Source organism: Hylobates moloch, unplaced genomic scaffold, assembly GCF_009828535.3.
Source record: "Hylobates moloch isolate HMO894 unplaced genomic scaffold, HMol_V3 SCAFFOLD_4, whole genome shotgun sequence".
Taxonomy (NCBI): domain Eukaryota; kingdom Metazoa; phylum Chordata; class Mammalia; order Primates; family Hylobatidae; genus Hylobates; species Hylobates moloch.
Window position 1 is genome coordinate 7,114,281 of NW_026652279.1, and position 14,132 is coordinate 7,128,412.

At 41.0% G+C, this 14,132-nt stretch overlaps 1 protein-coding gene across 12 annotated transcripts in view; it reads right to left on the minus strand.

The window, feature by feature from the left end:
- Positions 1–14,132, minus strand: part of MAGI1 (membrane associated guanylate kinase, WW and PDZ domain containing 1) — a 685,843-nt gene that overhangs the window by 40,723 nt on the left and 630,988 nt on the right. For all 12 annotated transcript variants that reach the window (XM_032149445.2, XM_032149449.2, XM_032149448.2 and 9 more), the window contains one exon: positions 9,562–9,593. In XM_032149445.2, the coding sequence (XP_032005336.1) occupies positions 9,562–9,593 (32 nt within the window). The remainder of the gene's footprint in view (positions 1–9,561; positions 9,594–14,132) is intronic.

Genomic DNA, 14,132 nt, shown 5'->3' on the forward strand with positions numbered 1-14,132 from the left:
CTTTTCGACTATTAAAAAAAACAGAGGTCAGATCTTTTAAAAATCATGCCTAGTATTATATGTTTATTGGTATTTCTATGTGTAGAAATTACTAATATATGAAGAACTTCCATGATTCTTAGCTAATCAATTTTGCAAGCATTACACTTCCCCTCTTAAACTGCCGATAGTACTGTTGGTTGAAAACCAAGATCAAACTTTGTATGTGAGTTGACCTCTGGGGGTCAGCCCTCTTAGATTTGCAACTTCTCCAAAGTCCAAGTGTTATAATATTCAAAGGGGAAGAGTTCCATTTAAATTTCAGTTGAATAACCAAGTCCTTGTTCATTAAAATCTGCTCAGCAAAGACCCTTCTCATTTTACGAAAAGCTCTGTTAGAATGGCGAACGAATGGAGAGTAAGACCTAATGGAAAGGAAAATAGTGGGTAGAACAGAAAATAACTGTAGTTCTTATTTTCTCCAATAAAAGACTGTGGTAATCTCAGGTGTTTAGCATTCCCTATTCAAAACAAAAAATCCTGCAGTCATGCCTCATACACCATTGACACCATGTCACTATACTTATCTGATTTAAAGCATTGTATGGGGTAGAGGACAGGAAGGGGCTCTCCATTCTCTCTTATAGATCCTGTAGAGCTCGTGGTTTTAAAGTACTTTATAAGAGCTTTGACCTTGATCATTCTAGATCCCTGAAGTTCTTTACAGAACTTCCACCAGGTGTTCCGATCAAGCCTACCAAGGCCCTTCTTCCTTGCTGTCTCCCCAAGTATCCTTCATCTTTCATTCCCCTGGAATTCTGCTGGAAATTTGCAAGGTCCCTTCATTTAATTCTCAGGTCCCTATACTTCCTCTCCTTCCAGTAATTGCTTTGAAACAAGTATCTGAAGAAAGCCCAAGGAGGACAAAAACTTCATTTGCTCTTGACTATTACAGATTTGAATGCAGGTATTGGCAAGGATTCAAAATTGAGAACAATTGGACATGCATTCAATGAAGGCAAAATAGACCATTTAAAATTATACTTGATGTGCCTATGGGAGAAATTTGAGGGCCATATTCTAAGCTACCCTGGAGGTCTTGGGAAAACGTATGAGAGGCTTAATTCACTCCAATTCAAGGGGAAAAACATACACTGGCGCAGATGCCAGGAAAACACGCTGATGTTTGGGTGGGAACAAACACCATCATAACCTCACGTCACCATTTTTCTCTTTTGAGGATCAAGTGCTCAGCTCAGATTTGGTTGCCATTCCAGAGTTGATAGAACCTGGCTCTGCCAACTTCAACAGTTTCTCCTCCAACAGTGAATTCAGCTCTCAGGGCCAGAGTGAGAAAATGCAAATGATGGATACCATACTCATTTTCTTTTGCATGCACATGGGACTGTTGTTTTTTTTTCCCCCACTTCAATGTGGTCTTTACAAGGGTCTTGATTATAAACAACCATGTATAGCATCGGCCCATTTTTTGTGTGAACAAACATAACAATGCATAGAAAAAATGGGATTATGGGTGGAGTTTTTCCCTCTTATCATTATACTTTCCCATATTACCTACCTTTTTTATTTTTATAGTGCACAGAGAATACTTTTTATAATCAAGACAAAATTTAAAGTCATTTTCATTTCAAAATGAACCTTGGTAAACAGAATTAATGGGAACTGCTACTTCCTATCTTCTTACATTTTAGTAATGTTTTACTTTTGTTCACCTCTGAAGGGGAAAGATATTTTAAATGTAAAAGCAAAAAACTCAACAAAAGACCTCTGCATTTACCCTGAGAATGGCTTGCTTCCCTTCAAATGACCACTCTCTTTTGGTTCCTCAAATTAGTAGATGCGAGATTGATGGCAGGGTTGGCCTATGAGCACTAAATGCTGACCCTGGAAGCTCTGGTCTCATCGTGTTGAAACTACTCTTCACAAAGGTGTGCACACTGCAAGATTACCTGCAGGAAACAGCCTTGTGCTCCTGCTTCTTTTGTAGGGTTATTGGCAGTTTCTTCTTGGGCCATTACCTCCTGAAGCCTAAATCAAACCTTTCCACTTGATCCCTCTTCCTGAACTGGAGAGAAATATCCTTCTGGCATCCCTGACCCACTGAGAAAGTCTGATAAAAGTACTGGACCTGTCTCCCAGAGAAAATGCGTATGTGCTTTTACATACATACCTGTACATGCATGTGCAGAGAGAGATTCAGCATGTCATGTCATGGGTTTTTGAAACCCTCTCATGTCTGTCCCAGTATAATAAATCCCTGACATGGAAGACCTAGATCTCTTATGTTTAACTGAAGAGATGATTCCACCAGAAATAGAGAGTGCAAATGAAGTCTACTGGAAACGCTTGGGCCATTTTTCAAATTGTAACACCCTTTCTCACCTCCCCAATAAATGACTCATTTAGGTCCAATTTAACACCAAATGACAGACACAATCTGGAATGAGTTTGCAAAACTGCCTCTCGGTCAAACTGCACCTCTGAGTCTCTTTTAAATGCCATCTAAACTTTATACCTCAAATTGGAAAATAAAAGTAAAGGAGCATCCTGAGAATGTGCTCTAAAAACTGTGCCACCACTCAACTATCTCTAACTGGCCTATATAAATGGCACACTAATGGGCTAAACACACAATAATCTGGAAGCTTTTTGGATGTTCTCCCTGCTAAGACTTAACCTCACTCTATGTTCCTTCTCAAGTTCAATTAGGAAAACTCATTAATTTGAAGATATATCCTGTAATTTAATATCTTGTTGGCACTCTGGATTTTTTTAAAACTATGCTATGGGTGTGGGGGGAGTTCAAAGTATTTTTTTTTTTTTTTATTTTCTGTGAGCATGCTAATTAGCTATGAGGTTGTCCTTTATCTGGTTAGAGCCCACAACTGTCCAGGAGAAAAACCATGTTTATGTATCTCCCAAATTAAAGTCAACTTGTATGCATTTTCAGCAGTCTGGATCACCTTCCAGAAGACTAGGGGCATGAGAATACCTTCACTTCTGAACTATTTATGACACAAGATCAGATTTGCATTTAATGCGACTGTATTTCACCTCATTTTCCTAGGTGAGACACTAGCCCAAAGACAAGCAGCTGTAGTTAAAAGTATACTTTTAAGTCTGTTAACGAAACCCTGTGCATACTAAGAACATGGAAAAATGGAAAAACCTAGTACAAAAATGATATAACATCCAGCCCAGGCCCTCCTAAGTGTGCTGCCCTACCTGCAATAGATTTATTCACTTAACCCAATAAATCACACACATAGGATCACCTGCTGTGTGCCAGATACAGAGGGAAACAACATGTAAACAAGGAATAGATGGTACCTGAGCTCTTGAAATTTATCCCTGGGCATGTATCTAAGTGTGTATATACATAGTGTGTGTAGATGAATATTAATCAAATATAATATATTGATAGCAACACACTGCAATGTCCTTTAGAAAGGTGGTAAAGAGAGGACTCTGGAAGAACCCTACTAATAGAAAGAGAAGGCTGGGCATGGTGGCTCACACATGTAATCACAGCAATTTGGGAGGCCGAGGAACACAGATTCCTTGAGGTCAGGAGTTCGAAACCAGCCTGGCCAACATGGTGAAACTCCAACTCTACTAAAAATACAAAAATTACCCAGGTGTGGTGGCATGCACCTGTGATCCCAGCTACTCGGGAGGCTGATGCACGAGAATCACTTGGAAAGATGGAGCTTGCAGTGAGCTGAGATCACACTACTGCACTCCAGCCTAGGTGACAGAGCGAGACTCCATCTCAAAAAAAAAAAAAAAAAAAAAGAGGGTGTGCTAAGTGGACTTTCTGAAGAACAAAAAAGCTACTGTGGCACAGCAAGGGAGGGTGGCCTGAGAGGAACTGGGAGGCCACATAATGCATGAGCCCTGTGGGCTACGTAAGGAGTTTGGGTTTAATTCTTAGTTTCAAGAGGGGGAATCCATTAATGAATTTCAAGTGGGGATGTTCCAACAGCCAACATGTTTCCAGAAAGTTTGGTGCCACTACTGGGTAGTGAATGGATTGTTGGGGAAGAGGAATGAATGCGGACAGGCCAGTCAGGAAGCCCCAGCTGCAGTCAATGTGGGGACCTGAGGTGGGCAACACCAGGGTAGCTAGAGTTACCCAGGAAAAGAACAAGTGAGGTCAGAAGACACTTTGGTGCCAAATTCAACAGGGACTACTGACAGACTGACTGCAGGAGGCTGAGGAGCAGGAGAATGGAGGGGACAGGAGAGAAGGGAGGTGAAGAGGATCACCAGAAGGAGGAGAGCTTAGAAACAAAGATATCCATGCACCACACCTCCAGTGTGAGTAACTAGTTGACAAGGGGTGCCATATGTTAAGACAGGAATTTCCAATGCTAATTGTTGTCCCTATGCTGATATTTTTGAAGCAAGAGTCTTATTGCTGAGTCTCAATTCATAGCCAACTAGGAATATGGAAATGGGCTCCATTAAAAAAATTCCCTAAAGGTCTTTGGCTACATGTTGGCCATGAACCTGTATCACAAGACCTTTTAAACTAAAACTGTACCAACCTCTCTGAAATGAATGATTCCCTTACTTACTGTCAGGCCAGGGAAATTGGGAAGACATAATGGTTTTTATAAATGGAAATGGGAAAAAAAAATCAGCTCATCAGTATTTCCCAGAATGATTTCAAAATGTAGGTACTTATAAAGTGAACTTAAAATATTTGCTTGGAAGAGCAAATGAATATAGACAGCACTTAGGAGCTTAAATGATGAAAAGAATTCATGTGGCTTAAAAATGACAAATCGATCCATTTTAAAGCAAAATTATTTCCAGTTCACTTATCCGCCAAGAGCGAAGGCTATTGCAGCGATTTACCTGGACAACAGAAAAACTCCAAGTGCTGATGAGGTATTAGGCCAATGTCATTAAAGGTTGGGTGAAAATCAGAGACTCGAATCCAAGCCAGTGCAGAGGATGGTCATTCCTTTTGTTTGTTTCTTTTATCATTTATGGGTCTAAGTCAAACGATTTCTTCCAAAAAGGTGGGCGAGAGGAGTTAATGGAAAATAAAAGGCAGGCACTGACTGGATATGAAAATGGATTCGGGTTCACATTGCATGCTTTAAAGGAATGTAATACAATGGCAAAGTCCATCTTCCAGGGTTCCAAAAGGCAGAGAAGGGGAGTTGCCATGGGAAGTGAGAGGCAAGGAGACTGACTTAAGTGATCCTATGCCTTCACCCATCTACTACTCTCACTGCTTCTTCTTGTAGGCTGTAGAAGCTTTGATGGGATCAATCATCATGCTGGTTGTCACACAAGTGGCATCAGGGAAAAGGAGGACAGGTGCCACATAACTGTATGAGTCTGAGAAAGAGGCAGGGTACATAAAACGGAATGATCTAGGTCAGGGTCACTCAGTGTGTGCGCGTAAAAGGAGTCTCTCCCTCACATCTCTTAATGACTAGTTTTCAGCAATTTCCTTTAGCATCTCTTGCAGGGGAAAGGGACAGAGAGGCTAGTGGAACAAAAACCTATCACTGTGGCTACCCTGCCGACAGCTTGCTATGTCTGCCCTAAAGAGGCTGTTGAAGAGACTGCCTCTTCAATGTGGATGGGCACTGGATGCTTTGCCCACCGTCCGGGGTCCTCTATATAAAAACTTTTTGTACGATTTTTTTTTTTTTTTTTTTTTAGTAAATAGGAAAATCTTCTCTCTTTAGTGAATATGGTACACTTTCTTTCATCTGACAATAATAGCTAAGTAAAGAATGTGGTTTCCTATGTTGCCTAGGCTGCTGGGGAACTCCAAAGTACTCCACAGCTCAATCACAGCACTTATTCAACCGTGGGTGTTGGCATTTTATGATGACTTATAAGTTATTATAATTAAGAGTGGAATGATTACATTGTGTGTACTTGGTTTCATGTTATATTTCTGCTTTATTAATGCTCACCACACTTTAATCCCTATGAGGTGAGGATCTTTGTAGAACTGCCTGTTAATGTGGTTATTATCTCTCCCTCCCCATTTCCATGAGGGCAGGGATGTTTTCTGATTAATTCTTATCAAATATTGGCACTGGGTCTGGCACACATAAAATAATAAATACTTATTGATGAAATGACTGCATAAACATTTTGGAAATTTGTGACAATTAATCTTTTTTTTTGCAAGGAGCAATCGACACATGGTTTGTTTGCAAACTGCAAGAAGAGAGGTGCCATGACCATCTTATTTATTATAGTATTTCCAGTGCTTCACACCAAACCTGTTATTTAATGGGTTCTAAATACTAGTTTTCTGAATAATGGATGAATGAATGGATGAAAGATGAATGTTTAGGTGGAGGAACAGATGGATAAATAGAAGATGATAGCTAGGTGCAGTGGCACATGACTGTAGTCCCAGCACATTGGGAGGCCAAGATAGGAGGAGCGCTTGAGACCAGCCTGGGCAAGATGGTGAGACCCCTGCCTCTACAAAAAATATAAAAATTAGCCAGGCATGGTGCTGCATACCTACAGTCCCAGCTACTTGGAAGACTAAGGCAAGAGACTGCTTGGGCCCAGGAGCTCGAGGCTGCAGTGAGCTATGACTGTGCCACTGCACTCCAGCCTTGATGACAAAGTGAGACCTCATCTCAAAAAAAAAAAAAAGAGGGGATAGATTAAGGGAGAATAGTTGGGAAATGAATTCATAAGAAAAGAGGTGGATACTGACTTAAAATTCAGGGTTTGGTGTGATATTTAGTTTTAAATTCTCATACACAAGATCCTTGTGGGTGATTTAGACTGAGAGTCTCAGTTAAATGAGTTTTCAGTCAGGATGATTAAGTTGGGCCACAGAATCAGTTTCCCAGAGACGTCTAAAACCTGACAGAAAATATGTCTTGTTTTTGTCTCTGTTATTTGGCAGAAAAATCCCTGATGTTATGAAAGTCCAGGTATTAAATTAATAAAATTTTATTAAGATACTGCCATTGTCCCCAATGAGTATATAAACCACAATTTCAACATTTAAACTAAATCTTGCAGGTGAAATTGCTTATTAAGAGTAAGCTACAGGGACTATGCAGGAGAAAAAACGAGATAAAAAAAGATAAGTCCTTCTGTTCTAATAAAAACCCAACTACTTAATTATTGAAAACCTTAAAAAAAAAAAAAGGTATGAGGGCAAAAGGAAGCTGCCAGTCACATGAGCAAGCCAACATTGTCAAGAGCCTCTAATAAAACAAACAAAACAACCACAACACAATGGTCCTGAGCTGAGACCACTGTGCACATGTGCACAGAGCTATTGCCAAATCTAAGTGAGTCACAACCCAGTTACAATCAGTGTGCTTTTAATTATGCATCCTGCATAATTGACCTTATCTGTCATTACTTGAATGGCTTTCTGGTACCAGGACATCCAGCTTTCCTGTGAATTCCCTCTGACCCCACCAGAAAAATTCCATAATCATCTGTGTCCCTGGCAGGACATCATCAAAATTCAAACTGGGAAAGGGAAACCGCTTTCAACCCACCTGTACAGAACTCTCACTGATCACGGATGTTAGCAGCACTTTACATCCAACAGCAGACCTTGGCCGACAGCTCCCAAATTTTGTACAGCAGCTGCCAGTGTGTGCCAGCAATGCTGTGAAAACCCTCATGCCTGTCCTGGCAGAGAAATCAGGTAAGGACAAGCCCCAAGCTGGGGGCTTATTCTTTTCTAACCCAGCAACACATCACTCTCTTAGCTTGTGGTAATTAAGAGCCAGCAGACTATGGGCAAAGCAGTTGAGAGCTTCTTTCTTAGGAATGCAGCCCGAGTAATTGGCTTCTGCTTGCTAATGACATGGCTTCTGCAAAAATTAACTGTCATAGGGAATTCTCTTAACTGACTTGGTGAATGCAGGTTCAATACGTATTTGATAGCCTTTGAGTTCACCAGGCAATTCCAAAACACTTGGGGGAAGAAGAAATGCAAATGAATTACAAAAATCCTTTTGCACACTAAATTTAAATGGAACGCAAAATGGAAAAGAACACCTTGCTACTTGACATCATGCTACCTGTGCAAAACTACTATGTCTCCCTCAGCACCCTCCTTGTTAAGACTCCATTCCATGTGGGGTGTGTAAAATAAGCCCATGTATCAACATAGCACGGCTGGGGTGGGGGAGAAAAAAGGATGGTTCATGCCAACTCAAGCTTATGAGACACATCTTCTGGATTTCCTTCCATTTTTCTGAAGGCGGATGGGTTACTATGACCAAGGGACAGGGAGACACACATGCGCACATGCACACACTTTGGCATCTTTGTGGTTCCAATGTGGGCACCAACCAGCACTTTTCTGCCTGGACATTAACACACACTGACGAGGAAACCAGCCCTGAAGTCAAAGTTCCAATCACCACGGCACTATGCCATCGGAATCACATCAATTATTGCAGGTTTTTCTCTTTGGAGAACTTAGGAGTGAGGTTTAAAAATGCAGGAAGCTCCCTCTCTCATCTCCTTAATAAACTTCTGCCTCGTGCTGCCAGGCTTGGAGACAGGTGGAAAGAATTCAGCTGCAGCGCCGTAAGCCGCAAAGTTTTCAAGGTTCTCCCTTCCTGGATGGCACGAGGCTGTACATTTTCCCTCCCCCAAATCTTCTAAACCACATGGAAACATCCCTCTTTATCCTAATATCAATGAATTGAGAAGCCCCTTCCACCCAGATCAATTTCACAGGCACTGGAGTTCCAGATTTTGAGTTAAGCAGCATTTTAATTTGTCATTAGTGCCCCGGGAGCATAAACCCATACCACCAAGCAAAACGCTATAGCCTCTAAGCTATTAGCTAACATGTCAACTAGGTAATGCATCTTCAGGGAAACCAGATTAGAAAGGACAGCAAAACATTGATTTTTTTTTTTTTCTTTTAAGAATCCTCTACCTGCAGCATAATGCTGCTAAAGCTGGCAAAACAACAAAGGACATTTCTACAGCAAGGAAATGTCTTATTCTGGGGCAAGTGCTGGGGCAGTGAACATTGTTCCATCTGAGCATGGTCACATATATGGGGCAGAGCAATTCTTCCTTAAACCTACAGGCTTTTTATTTTGTAAATAATTCATCCTCCGGCGCCTAAGAAAGCTAAGGGAGAGAATGGGTAGACATGTGAACGGCTGGGAACACCAGTTGAGAGCAATGCTACTCACGGAGCAGGTGGAGCTTTCTTTTTTTCACTCCTTCCAAAGGAAACAATAGCATTTGTATCAAGTTAAAACGGCTAAGAAACTCATCCCTTTGAAGGAGAGTGTGGATGCATTTGTATAGAGAAGATTTCAAACATGCATTCTTTATCCTGGCTCCTGCAGCCTGCCCACAAATCACTATACAGTTAAAGACAAGCCCAAATACCTTGTATAACAAACAGATCCCCAGAACTTAAGAAAATGAGCCCCGGCTCCTGTCTCCCCCATCCACTGTAAAACACATTTAGTGAAGTGAAGCCACACAGAGTACCCTCCCACCTCCAGCCCCCCACCATCCACGCCAGCCCCAACAAGCACCAAGTAACTGACAAGTCCTTACCGACTTTGGGCTCTTCTTGGGAACTGGCAGCCCTGGAAAAAATGCAACAAGGAGGGGAGGGGGGAAGAAATCATTAGCATATAAATGTTACCTTTTCCTTAAAGAACAATCCCCAGGTGTTCCATGGCAACCTAGCCATCTGCAGAGTTATGTCAGATTTCTCCCCAGCATCGGAGTTACCAGGCTGTTCATATCGAATCAAAGCAGAGGGAGGAGGAGAGCGAGAGGCAGGAGATCTATCTGCATTAGCTATGCTGACTTGTACTGCAGCAGCCTGGAGGCTGGGAAAAGAAATTCACAGACCTCAGCGGCCTGGGAAATTGAACACTTGGACAGAATCTCAAATGCTCTTCTGGATTAAGAGAGACTTAACTTACAATTAAGTCCAGGATATTTCCTTTCCACACGATCCACTTGTCAATTGAAACGGACCAATCAGGACAGAGGAAAGGGTATATATTTAGTTTCAAAGGAGTACATGGTTAAAATTAAAAAATTTTTTTTGGTCTTTTCTTTTTTTTCCCTCTGCCTTTCAGAAGAGGAAATGCTTTATTTGGATGAGCTCCATACCAAAACAAAGATGGATGCTCTTTTGCCAACACAGAATGCTAACAAATGAACACAAATCCAAGTTGGTCTAGGGTCCCCTCTGGATCATCAGCACATGTCTGTCTCGACGTCTGCCAGTCATCCAAGCAACCTCCTACTCACAGCTTGTTGGAAAGGACTGGAGCAGGACTAGCCCCTCAAGAGGGAAAGCATGTCACTTGGGAGTGAAAAAGAAAAATTGCACAAAGCTGAAAGAAAAAGATAATAATGGAGAAAGAAAGGCAAAGGTGTTCATTGAATCTAGCTGGCTCTTCCAAAACCCTGTCCTTAGTGGGAGGGCTGGAGCTGGAAGGGACAAGTGATTTCCTCAATTCTAGGGAAGTCAGGAGCAATTGGGGGCAGACTTATGGGAAATCTGCCACCAGGGAAGGGTGCGAAAGACAGGCGAGAAAGGAAAATAAAGTGTATACTGGTATTTCACAAGTAATCATTTCTGCAAGCTGTTGCCTCTTTTGATTTTTTTCTTTGGGCAGGAGTTAGAATGCAAAATGCAGATTCTATCTGTATAAAGCACACAAGAGATGCTTGGGATCTGGTGATGCTGCACTGGAGATTTCAACCTGTTTTTGAAAGTGATACCTAGGGAGTGTGACGATCTCAACTCTTTTGGTAGTGACTTGTCAAACCATGAGCCATGCTAAGATCAGCAGAAGTAATTTGAGGCGAGGCAAGGCAAGTGGGTGAGTAAGGAGGAAGCAGCCCAGACGAGCCTGCAAAGTGCCCACTGGGAGCGAGGCATGATGAGAATTACTCGTCCTGGGAGGCATGGGGGCGCTCTCTGGCAAGGTTCCCCGCGTCACCAAAATGAGGTCACCGTGGAAGCCTGGCTCCCAGACCTCAGAGGGCATAAGGCACACTCAGTAGCTTGTTAGAAATGCAGCAGCCCAGGTCACACCCTTAGGGGCCAAGGAATCTGCAGTATTAACAAAAATTCCAGGAGATTCTGATACAGAGAATCCGAGGACCATATTTAAGGAAACTCTGATATAGTAGAGTATTATTCTCCTCTCTCAAGTCAGGCAAACTCAGACAGGCATCCTTTAACAAAGTGCTTTGGGGCCCTCCCTGTCTCAGTTTCTCCATTTATAAAGGGAAAACAGTAAGACTCACTTCACAAGATTATTAAGATAACGAAACAAGAGAAAATGTTTAAGAGCCTCCTACCTGGCACAGAGGAGTTACTCAAATGTCTACACCTTTTCACCTTCCTTAGCTAATTTACATCATTCAGAAAGGAAGTGGTATGGTTATCTTGCACTAACTAGAGAAAAATCATCTGCTAAGCATATTAAAATATAAAAAAGATCATAGGAGAAAATATTTTACCTATGGATACAAATAACTGTGTTGAACAATTTTGATATGTCTTTATTTTTTTAAATAATGATCAGGTGCTTTTTTTGGCTCATTAATATGATTGCCTTAAGAAATTTTATTAGGTTGTATTAGTGTGGGTCACTGTATAAACTTCAAAATTATATAAGATGACATCCTTAAATTCGTATTTTCTCCTAATTCAGAGAGACCTTCTCAGTTAATTGGAATCAGCAAGGTTTCACCACAGTTATCTTTTACTGCAGTTGACTCTGCCCAGGATCCCAATGACCTACATGAAAATTTGGAAACAATCCCCCATTAGGTAAGCAGAGTCAGGGAAAATGGTTTCAATCTACACTCTGCTAATCATGTGTAAGACTCTGGCCGATCTTCAAATCCCTCCTCTTAAGAGCTTCACATATAAAATAAGGGGCATTTTTCATTCTGTATCGATGCACATTCAAAGGCGCATTCACAACGATGTTCAGTGCAATATTGTCGGTAGAAAGGAAAACTGGAAACAACTGGAAGTTCTAAAAAACTGTGGGGCAGCCAACCTACAAAGCTAGGTTAAAAGGAATGAGCTATCTCTACAGGTAACAACATAGTCTTTAAAACATAATGTTCAGTAAAATGGCACGCTGCAGAATGGCAGGCACAGCAGGAGACAGGTGTTCCACACACTCAAACACATGCGTGGCTTTTGCCTTCCATGAACGTCCACATCAAATGGATAATGGGGATATGTTCAATAGTGCAAGGAGGGGCAAAGATCAGAGGGACTCATTTAAGGAGACTTTATCCTTATTTAGAATTCTTTTTTAAGACCAGCATTTTCACCTATCACTGACGCAATAAAATACTAATTCAAAAATAAATATTAATTAATTAATTAATGGCCCCTTCATTGTGAATTGCACAAAGCCAACCAGTCTGAAGGATATGGGGGTAACCAATTAAGGTCTGTTTCCTCTGAGGAAGTAGTCCATGGAATATTCCAGAAGATCCCAGCTCAACTGACACAACAAACTGTATATTACAACAAATAAGAAAATCTTTGTTTAAAGAGGCATTTGTTCCTCTTTGCTGACTAGTTGCTGAAAACCTTCCTTTTAAAACGCCACAGGTTTTACAGCAGCCCCAAAGCAGGTTATGACCACAAATTAATATTTAAATAGTCAAAATCAAGAGACTCCACTTGATTGCTTTTTTAAAAAGAAGAACTCAAAGATTTGTTTTAGGCCCACATGGTCATTAAATCTTAAAATCTAATACACATGAATGCTGGAAAAACCTTATTACAATTTATAATTTATTTTAGCCCAAACTATTCAGAAGGATTGAAAACAGCTGGGAGACCTAACAGAAAAGACTCAAAAGGTCACTGCTTGACATGACAGAATGCTCCAAGACCTATCAAAGGAGATAGCGCGTATGTAACTGGGTAACTGCAGACATGTCCCTACCAGCTAGGCTATAGGAAGCAACATCATCCCATACTTCATGGCATACCAGTGGTTTTCCTTAGACAAGAAAACACCTTGTATGCCTTGTGGCAGCAGGAAGTTTGTGTTCTATAAATCATGTCACATATTACATATAAGGCATACGGGCAGAAACAGCACCTGTCTTAATGGGCTTGTCTGGTCCATTCAGGGTAAGGAAGGGGAACTTTCAGAAGAGGCAGAAGAAAGAGTTTATGGATGGCAGCATCCGCTCTTAGGGCCTTAGAAGGCAGCAAATATTACTTCTAAGGAATCCCAGAAAACTCTTCCAGGGAAGTGTATGTTCGAAGTGTGATCTACAGGAGCGAGACAAGCTTGGGACTTGAATATCTAAAGTTCTCTATTAAAATGGTGTCATTTTGGAAAAAACAAATAGCAAATTCTTTGCTAGTGACTGGGACCTGACCAACTAATGTAAGGAGGAGACATCTGTTTCCCTCTAAATATCAAGGCCATAAACTATAACTAAATGGCAGAATGTCATGGTTTGGGAAATTTTATAATGCTTGTACACAAATAATTTACATGAAAAAAGTAAAGCTATAACAGAATACATACCATCTTGCAAAGAAAGGCTAGAAGGTTATGTGTGAAAACAGTATTTTCTTTGGCTCATGGGATTATGCGTGGCTTTATTACCTATTTTTAGTATCTCTACATCAAGAAAAGCTTTATTTATTTATAAATACACACATACATATCCACAGATACCACAATAAACAAAACTCTATACTGCTTCTTTTTTTTTTTTTTTTTTTTCGGTTCAAAAATCTCTCTGCACCTCTGATACTGGATTACAGGTCATGTCACCACCCTGGCTAATTTTGTATTTTCATAGAGACTGGCTGGTCTTGAACTCCTGACCTCATGATCCACCCTCCTCAGCCTCCCAAAGTGCTGGGATTACCAGCGTGAGCCACCACGCCTGTCCTCTATACTGCTTTTTAAGATAAATGCAGCACATTTCAGAACATTTTGTTGCATTTTAAAATCTCTTGAGCATCACTGACCTCTATATCCTCCAAGAGTTGCTTACTTTTCCCCAAAATGAATGCATACATACAGTTTTATTAAAGAACCCTTGTAGATTAGGACCTGTGCTTGTCCTACTGATTAAATGGAAATATGGAAGAAGTAGGA